Source organism: Tarenaya hassleriana, unplaced genomic scaffold (assembly GCF_000463585.1).
Source record: "Tarenaya hassleriana unplaced genomic scaffold, ASM46358v1 Cleome76, whole genome shotgun sequence".
NCBI classification, from domain to species: domain Eukaryota; kingdom Viridiplantae; phylum Streptophyta; class Magnoliopsida; order Brassicales; family Cleomaceae; genus Tarenaya; species Tarenaya hassleriana.
This window is the reverse complement of record NW_010970123.1, coordinates 485,830-495,981: the sequence shown is the minus strand read 5'-3', so window position 1 is coordinate 495,981 and position 10,152 is coordinate 485,830. Positions and strand designations below refer to the sequence as shown.

Genomic DNA, 10,152 nt, shown 5'->3' with positions numbered 1-10,152 from the left:
CGATCATAGGTATTCGTTGGAGAACGGAATACTGGATTGACCCACATGAGATTGTCACATGGACTAGCGTCATGACTTGAATCTCATATGACGGTTCCATGATTGGATCCTAAGACCTGAGATATCTACAGAATCCAACATGAGGAGTTGTGTGCTTTGAATACGTCAAACGTTCTGCGTAACAGGTGAACTATAAAGGCGTGTATCAGGTACGAAACGAATCATGTACTGGATTGTAGATAGTCAAGACGGGATTTGTACCTCTCGTAAAAGAGAGAGATATCGCTGGGCCCCTCGTGTGAGCGAGACTGTAGAAATGTGTGGTCGCACTATAGACGAACGTCGTCTATTTCAGACAGTCGAACTCAGTGAATGAGAAAGCAGTCGAATCAGATAAGGTGGCTTGTCCATGCCTTATGTTCGACGTATGATATCGCGATACAAAAGGATCATCAGCCGGAATCATCACTGGTGTTCGTAAGATCACGAACCAACTCTATTCGAGATAGGTAGTCATAGTGTCTTGCTAGAGACCGCCTATGACTTGTATACCCGAAATAGGGATTTTGGGTTATACTGCTATGTCGAATGAGCCTACAGGGTCACACACGCAGGGAAGGACAAAAGCACGAGAGAAAACGACGGAAAACCGAGTCGGACGGGTCGAGACCCGACGGTCCGGATGCGTGGTCCGTCCGTTCTGGGAAGCAGAACTGACGGTCCACGACAACACGCAGACCGTCCGTTCTATGAGGATAGAACGGACACGGTCCGCACAACGTAGACCGTCCGTTCTGCCTTACTGGAACGGACGGTCCACGTGCAATTCTGGACCGTCCGTTCCAGGTTCCGGTTTTCCGAAAATTAAACCGAAATTAGGGTTAAATCACTTTATAAGAAAGTGATTAGAACCCTAATTCGAGAGAGACTTTGAGCAGCCGACTTTTGGCAGAAAAGAGAGGGTTTTTGGAGATCCAAAAACGAGTTCTAAGTCTCGAGATTTCTCGGTGCACATATCGAATAGAGATTCGAGTCCTAGCAGACAAGTTCCAATCGTTGGAATCCATCCCGAGGTGTGGATACGTGTAGAGGGCGAGGTATTCTTCCTGCCTTTCGTGATCAAACGACTTCTTCAGTTGATACAGGCCCCGGATCGATTGAGGTAAGCGTTCTAACGTTTCTACGAATTCAATAGCAGCATGGTTCTAGGGTTCTATAAAATTTTTGTTTTACTTCCGCTGCACAAACCCTAGAATCGATCTCTTAGGAATTAGATTCGCTCATGAGATCCCAGGAAACCCAACAGGTCGGGGGCTGACCAAATTCCGGTCCGCGGACCAGACCTGTTTTCTCGGCAAACCGACTGACCAAGAAGCTCTGAGCGAACCAAGGAGAAGGAGCGCTGGTCCGGGGCTTACCAAATCTTGGTCTGCCGGACCAGGCTCGAAGAAAAAGAGGAACGTGACTCGTTCGACCGGGAAAAAGAAGGACCAAAGGGGTTGGTCCGGACCTGACCAGACATGGTCATGGTCGGACCAAACCACCACCTAAGAACAAGTTTACACGATTGAGATCAATCGCTCCGGTTATTGCAAAGACGATTACGTGTCAAGCGAAGAATGTGATATTGAGAGGAGAGAGACTCGTTGTATGATTGTTTGCGGGTATTATTGCATGACGTTAAACGGTAGATCAGTACTATGGAAATATATACATGTTGTGTGCCATGTGTGGAGCTTGCTCGTGCGGTGCGAGCCAAGCATGATTGTGTTTGTGGATGGTTGTGCGATGCAATCATCATCGTCATTGACTTGACGGGCGTTTGAAACGCATATAGTCGCGTGTGACGCGACGGCCAACGTCATGGACTTGACGGACGTGGAGGCACTCCTAGTCATGGACTTGACTAGGGTATATTGGACCCTATGGTGGACTCCACACGGGTGTGATTATCATTTCGTTGTGTCATGGACTTGACATTGGTGGTCACGAGACATGACAGGCACGTGAGATCCGATTCGACGGCCAACGTTACGAGAGTAACGTGCATGGAGGCACTCCTAGTCATGCTGACTTGACTAGGGATTAAGGCTAAACCCTATGGTGGACTCCATACGGGCGTGATTGTGTTGTTATATATGTGTTTGTTATGTATTATTGCTTATTGCATGTGTTTTATGGAAATGTCGACTGTACCGTTCTCAATGAGAACGGGATTTCCGGATTCAACCTGGACTACTCACTAAGCAGTGCTTAGCCCTCGTGGTTTTATGTTTTTCAGATCACGAGGATTACGCCTAGTGCACTCGGATGACCACGACCTGAGAGAGGCAACATCATGTACGGGATTTGTATTTTGGACTATGGAACTTGTATTCCCGCATTTTGTACGGTTGTATTATGACTATTCGGACATGTGTTGTTTTCCGATACTGATCGCGTTGTATTTTCAGCTGCTTACTTTGGTTTGATTAAAAATGTTTTTGGATTTCGTATTCTCGCTTGCGCGGTTTATTATTTTATTATTATATCGTCTATATGGTACAACCCGTATACTGTACACGGATTACGGGTGTCACAAGAATTTCTTAAAACTTCAACTACATCATACCTCTGATTAGCCGACAGATGTCCCGTCGTTGTAGTTGTCCGAACTTCTTTTCCATGGAATCGCCAAATGTAATAGTCATCCACAACCCCCCTTCGAAATAGATATTTACAAACAATTTCTTGACTTCGATATTTTAAATTTTCGACAGCTTATACACGGAAATAATATTTTTCCACGTTCTTGGCACAATGGCTGCATCGAAGCAAGATTCATAAATTGCAACAAACCGATAATAAATTCTTACATTACCTCTTTTGTAATCGGATAAACTCTTTCATATATCCATTGTTGGGATGAACGAATATTCGGATTTGTTGAAGAAGATATTTTTTGGAGAATTTTCGATGTAAGGATAGCAGAAGAATGATTTGGAGAGTGGTTTGAGAGAATAATGGGTGAAGGGTTTAAGTAGAAGAAAATTCCAACGGACATCCGTTAGAAATCCGTTGGAACACTTCGACCGTTATACATTCTAACGGATGTCCGTTGGAACCTTCAGCTGTACACTTTCCAACGGATACCTATTGGAATTCTCCAACTGTGATCAAAAGTTCGACTTTTTCCAATGGATATTCGTTGGACTTTTTACCTCAAATTTCCGATGGTTATCCGTTGAAAAATGTATCAAAATATAACGGATGTTCGTTGGAATTTTTGGTTGTCAATTCCAAAGATATTCGTCGGAAAGTACAAAAAAAATTTCCAACGTTTTATATTCGTTGATATACCGTTGAAAATTCCAACAGATTTCTAACGGTTATATCCGTTGCAAATTCGTTGGAAAATCACAGTTTTTTTGTAGTGGTCGCTCTAACGGGTGCTTCCCTCTAAGTAGAATATTTTCTACCGATGTATTTTTGACATCCCATAACAAACGATCGTTCACGTTCCGCAAACAGTCGGAATGATTATTATATAGTAGATTTTTGTAGAACATTTAAACCAATAATAAATATATATATACATGTGTATATATATGTGCATATATATGTATTTATATATATATATATACATTATTTATATAAAAAATAGGGTTTTTTTATGTGGTAGAGGTGATTTAACATATTTTTATCTGGTGTTAACATATAATCCGAACAAGTATAGATTTATTGCAATATTTGAAGAGTTTATTTATTTTGATAGAAATTTCAATAATTCTATATTTATATGAAACTTTTGTGTAAATTTCTGATCTCCGAGTCGTCAACCGTCAACTGTTTGAAGAATCTTCTGCACCAATCTAACCGGTCTCAACCGTTCAAACCGATCCAATACAAACGTATTTCTCACGGTTCCGTACGCAAAACCTATTCAATTATTGTGAAAAATCTATACCTGGTTTCCAAACTTTACAAGTATTATATTTTCGGTATCGGTTCAGTATACAGCTACACCGGAAGTAATCCCCGGTTATCACAAACAATAATAACACATAAGTATACCAATGGTTATACGATGAGTGACATGAGCCACTTGGTTCGCTTGGGCTCAGACAATGTAGCGACGGAGATAATCAACACGGGCAGGGTGCTTGAGCTTCATCAAGGCTTTAACTTCGTGTTTTCTCACCATTTCTCTGGAGATGTTAAGGTTTCCGGCAATCTCACCCAGTGTTCTGTCGCCTTTTCCATCAAGACCGTACCTTTGGCGAATCACCAAACTCTCTTTCGGCTTCAGCGAATCCAACTGTAGCATAAGAATAATATGAGCGATAAGACAGAAATTTTATATACTGTTCACCTCGTCATGGATATGGCAAGATAAACGAGGAAGTGGTTTCAGATTGTACAAAATCAAGTTCTGTAATGCTGATATGTTCTTCGCATGGAACACCGGACAGTTGCATATGATCCAATATTTTCACCCAATAAAATATTATCACTCTAACATTTTCCACAGACCCTTGTTTTCTCACAAGTTGCTGTCGGGAGTTCCAAATTAGATCAACTATAATTACATCCCTAGAGTAACATCTGTGTTGTATAACTAAACCTTGAACCAGAAACAAGCACTATCAAAGCTGAGGATCTGAGTTTGAACTGAATGGTAATTTAAGGATGTGCACTTACTACATCGTCGAGAGCAAGCCTGAGAAGAGCAGGTTGTCTCCGGTTATCAGAACCGACACCATCAAAATCTGTAATACCATCGATGAATTCTTCTTGGGTAACTGCATGTCTCGAATTAAGCGAAAGAACCGGTTTTGCAGCTATCACTACTTCACGGTACCTCTCAGGGGATATCCCGAGTCTCTCAACTATTTCACTCCCTGTGGGCACTCTTCCAAGCTCGAACAACAGCTCAAGCTTCGCTCTCTGGATTTCTACTCTTACCTGAATGATTCAACGAAGGAAAAACTATAACGCCTCTGCAAAGGAGCGATTCGTAGTTGATTATTGAAAAAGTGAATATCTCAAGAAGTACGTCAAGAGGTGGGTATGTACCGATTCGAGACCAAACGGGACACGAGTAAAGCTCGAAGTTGTCATTGAGCGTATAATGGCATGTCTGATCCAAAACAAACCATATGTTGATAGACGGAACTTCCTGTTTGGCTCAAAGCGGTCAATTGCTGTGATAAGCCCTTTCACTCCGGCTTGACAGAGGTCTTGGAACTTCGGTCCATTTGCAAAATCTTGGAAATATTTGTTCATCACAAACAAAACCAGCCGGAGATTGTGCTGTAACACAGGGAAAATAATGATTCGGTGAGTCGAGTCCAAGACAGTATCCTTTCCAAATGGATTCGGAATGGATTTAGATCGTTGACATGGTATATGATATTTCAGGAAATTTTATGCACATTCTCACCTTGATAAGTTTATTCCTTGCAGCTCTACCGATTTCAATTCGCCTTTTTGCTTCGGCCACGCTCATATTGGCGCCGTCAGCTACTTCAGCATCTGTCGGTTCTCTTCCCAGGTTCTTTTGCAGCTCATCTTTAACTTGAAGAAGAGCCTACAACAATGTAACAAGCGACAAATGGAGCATGGGACAGCGAACAGAGACATTGATTATGGAGACGAAATCCATGAAAATATTCAGTTAAATTGACTTGAACCCTTTTTGTTTTTTCACTCGTACAGATACAGAAATAAATTTACGACTACCTATTCAGCTTTATTTAAAGAACGTGACAACAGGAAAGTACCTTCATCGGTTGCATCAACTTAAACAACCAAGAATGCTCAATTGAGGAAAGAACAGGAGGTATCTTCATCTTCTTCCAGTCCAAGCTGACTATGTCGGTTGAAGCCGAATAGTCCCTCACGAGCCTATCCATCTTCTCATCTTCTTGCAGTCTCTTTACTGTTTTCTTCTGCACGGAAGCGACAGCCGATTTCTCTTGGTTGTTTCTTTTCAGAGAAATCCGTTTATCAAGACTCAAACGCTTCCGCCTCTTGGTCTTGTTACTTACAACCATTTTAGCAGTTTTTGTCGTGGTTTTTTTCTCGTCACTATCGTCCTTCCTTTTCCTCCTACTCGGGACTTTCCTTGTGGTTGCAGTACTGAGTTTGAATATGCTTTCAAGTCTGGCGGCTGCTTCATTGTAATCCACATCCAAGGCTGATGAAGGAGCCACGTTAGTATCCGAGGATTTTGATTTCTTCGGGTTTTTCCTCGGTACTCGCTTCTCCTTTGGTTGCTCTGCAGGCAACAAGATCTTTTCTCGGGGAATGACTAAAGCTGAGTGGCTGGATTTATCTGCTTTAAACGCAACAACGGATGGCCTTTTCAGTGCAGACCGTTGTGTTAAAATATTGTTGCTTAACCCAAGGGGAGATCTTGCAGCTGAACTTGAAACAGATACAACTCCCATCAAGACGAAACTGAATCTACCGGAACTCAGGCTTCTGACGAATCGGACACTGCAGCAAACTTATCTCTCAGTCATATCACACATAACGTAAAGAGTAATAGCTCACCCGCCAAACATAATCTCGGTCCTAGATGCCTCAAACTCTCAATTAGTACATACATTTACGCAGATGAAACATGATCATGCCATGGCATGAACATTCAGTCAAGTGCTGATCATGAGTTCAAAATTTTTAACTTCGCTGCAAATTGGAGATCTGAATTAGATCTTCAAGGAAGAGATTTAAACATCAAAACTACAGAATCTCACTTTCAAGAAAACAACATGAACATATAATTACAATACATTTTCCGGAGGCATATCAATCAATATCCAGACAGCTCGTGAGACACCAAAATTTGATAAAAATATACGCTTCCTCACCCACCCCCAATAAAAACACGAGATTTCTGCAGCTTTTCAACTAAAATAAGAACTAACTTAAATTTCGCTCGATCAAACCCACGGAAGGGAAAACAAAATCCAATATTTCAAGTAGGAACTGGAAAAATTAAAGAAACCCAAGAAAATACAAGACAGAGAGATGGAACACTGCTAAGTAATTGCAAGAACATACTCTCTGACAAAAAAACAACAGACACCTTCAAAGTATATTATAATATGATGCTTTAAGTTCAGAGATCCGTATCAGAAAATCTAAGATCCCATAGAAATGTTTGAAATCTATGAAGCGATCGCGTAGCCTACCTTCCGCAGTTCCGAGGACATAAACTTTCTTCGTCTGATTCGGTTTTTGTTCTCGGAATGTTAAGTAGGGGAAGAAAACAAATGGAATACGAAAAATAAGTTTCGCCATATACTACGTAAATTATGGTGTCCACAAAACAATGACATTATGCCCCATATATTTCTGAATTTGTGTCTATACCCCAAACCTTTTACTTGTGCATTAAGACCCCCGCGAATTATGCTCACGTGCAACGAGAATACATTTTTCTTAAACGATTAGATAAACGTTAACACAGGAAAACAATATTATTTCCGTAAAATTTAAATAAAATAACCATAAAAGATAAAAGATTAAAAAATGTTAATCATGTGCGATGTATTTTGTTTAGTAGTAAATTTATTGAAGTCCTCTTGTACCGTTTTACAAATATTATTGACTATTGGTTACATATAACTAACCGTTTTATGTTTTTATATTAGAGTTGCTGACTGTCCTAAGCTATTTCCGTAAGAAATGCTACCGAAATAAAATAATCTAAACTAGGGGCCATATATGCGATACACTCAAAGATAAGTGAAAAATATCAATAAACCAAAAGTTGTAAATTCCAGAAAGATCCAATGGCCAAGAATGTTCTGAACGAGATCAACGGCCATGGATTGTACAAGTGAGATGGCGGGAATGACGCGGCAGCTTCACAGTGGATGCCAAGATATTTTTTAAGGGCACACATCTTGTGGATAAGGTAATGTACACGTGGATGGTTCACTTCGGAAAAATGGGACCCACAAATTTTTTTAGTGGCTCCGAATATGATTACGTAGCCTCATTATAACCGATTAATATTTCAAAAATAAGAAAGTTAGTTTTGCAAATGCTTCTCGGCTCACGGAGAAAATCGACGAACCCACGAGCCAAATGACTGTTCTGCCCTTGAGTTCGTCTGATTGAACTAATCTAATACGGCGCTTTCTTCCTCCGGAAACCATCTCTCCTAAACCAAACTTTTCCGGTCATTCTTCTTCTCCCTAAAGATTAGAGAATGATCTGTGAGCGACTTCGTGATCAACTCATTTTTTCTGAATTGGATTGGATAAATCTGAACCAAGAAAAAAAATGGCGTGACAAGTTAGTTCATCGTGGATCAATTTTCTGTTGAAGGACAAACCGAACTACACATGCAAGAAGATCAACCCACCGAGAGAGGCAATGGAGACGAGGACAAATTGGGCTCCTTATCCAGCAAGCAAACCTTCAGGAGCAAAGAGAGTCTTTGGAGAAGGATCGCATGCATCGAATGAGGATCTTCGTAATATCCAGACCTGACATATTAAGACATAACTTAATATATTTATAAGGAAAACTACCTAGATTGCATATTCTATAACGTATTTTTCTTTTCTTGTAGACTAAGAAAGTCTATATTATGTAAATATATTCCTGTGAATATTATGAAAAATAAGTGGAATTCTTTTTCCAGATTTGTTCTTCATATTCATGACTCTCGTTCTTCTTCCTTCGATCCTTGCTCCTCTGTTCTAATCTTCATCTCTTCTTCAAATTCTTTATGGTATCAGAGCGATAAAGATCCCCTACTCGTCCTCTTCTTTTTCTCCTCTGTGTTTTCTTTTCTTGGTCTATCAAAACCGATACGTCCCAAACTTCTCCGTCAATATCATGGAACAAGTTTTTACACTCAGCCTTATGCTATTTAGGTAGACATCTAATGTCAATCACATCCAATGTGATTCTTAGATCCTTTATGAGACTTATGATATCAAATATCATTGCATACTCGTCTCATCTGTACCATTAAGTCTCAAGTCAAACCTGACGACTTAACCTAAGGTAAACCATATTCAAGCTGTGGGAACCACGATTTCCCACCCTGCCTCACAAAGATAATCCGGCACGCTCAGCTTTGGCATGACCCGTGTTACGGACGATCGATGCCTTGACAGGCGCTCTAATAATGGGAGGTACACACTTAGCATTACATAAACAAGGGATTTTCGAAACCGCACCTAGATCAAGCATCTACTTTCAAGCTATGAGAACCACCATTTCTCCATCTTGCCTCACCAAGATAATACGGCACACCCAGTAGAACGGACGTTCGGTCTCGACTTCAGAAGTCAGAACGGACGTTCAGCCTAGTAGAACGGACGTTCTGCATGGCAGAACGGACGGTCCAACCTTCCGTTCTGTGCCAATCAGTCCGTCACCCTTGGACCGTCCGGTCTGGTACCCAGAACGGACGGTCTAGGGTAGATTTACGTGATCAGATCCCGTTTCCCCTCGTTCTCGTCCCCGATCAGACCCAAAATCGATCTGAATTCTTCTGTACACCCAAAATTCGAACTCCTGCACTCTATGCAACATGAAACATGCAATCTACACTAGATTCAATAATCAAACATGCATAGATATCATAGCAAACATGGATTCAAACAATTCAAATCCTAAAACATGTGTGATCGGGTTCTACGAAATCAAAACAGAGCAACCAGGCTCTGATACCACTGTTGGGTTTCCTGGAATCTCATGAGCGAATCTAATTCCTAAGAGATCGATTCTAGGGTTGTGCAGCGGAAGTAAAACAAAAATTTTATAGAACCCTAGAACCATGCTGCTATTGAAACGTAGAAACGTTAGAACGCTTACCTCAATCGATCCGGGGCCTATATCAATCGAAGAACACGTCTGATCACGAAAGGCAGGAAGATTACCTCGCCCTCTACACGTATCCACACCTCGGGATGGATTCCAACGATTGGAACTTGTCTGCTAGGACTCGAATCTCTATTCGGTTTTTGCACTTCGAGAAAACGAGACTTAGAACTTGTTGAGCTTTTTGGATCTCACCAAAAACTCTCCAAGAACTGCAAAAGTCGGCTGCTCAAAGTCTCATACAAGTTAGGGTTTTTTTTAATCTATCTTATAAAGTGATTTTACCCTAATTTCGGTTCAATTACGAAAATACCCAGAGCC

The 10,152-nt window shown here is 41.0% G+C and overlaps 1 protein-coding gene across 1 annotated transcript; it reads right to left on the bottom strand.

Moving 5' to 3' along the window:
- Positions 1 to 3,908: 3,908 nt before the first annotated feature.
- Positions 3,909 to 7,260, bottom strand: LOC104801874 (RNA polymerase sigma factor sigE, chloroplastic/mitochondrial). Its single transcript, XM_010525259.1, has 6 exons — positions 7,179 to 7,260; positions 5,763 to 6,480; positions 5,423 to 5,569; positions 5,056 to 5,292; positions 4,681 to 4,944; positions 3,909 to 4,297 (listed from the first exon to the last, which is right to left on the bottom strand). The coding sequence occupies exons 2-6, from the start codon at positions 6,429 to 6,431 to the stop codon at positions 4,100 to 4,102; spliced, it is 1,515 nt and encodes a 504-aa protein (XP_010523561.1). The 5' UTR covers positions 6,432 to 6,480; positions 7,179 to 7,260; the 3' UTR covers positions 3,909 to 4,099.
- Between the last annotated feature and the right edge of the window lie 2,892 nt (positions 7,261 to 10,152).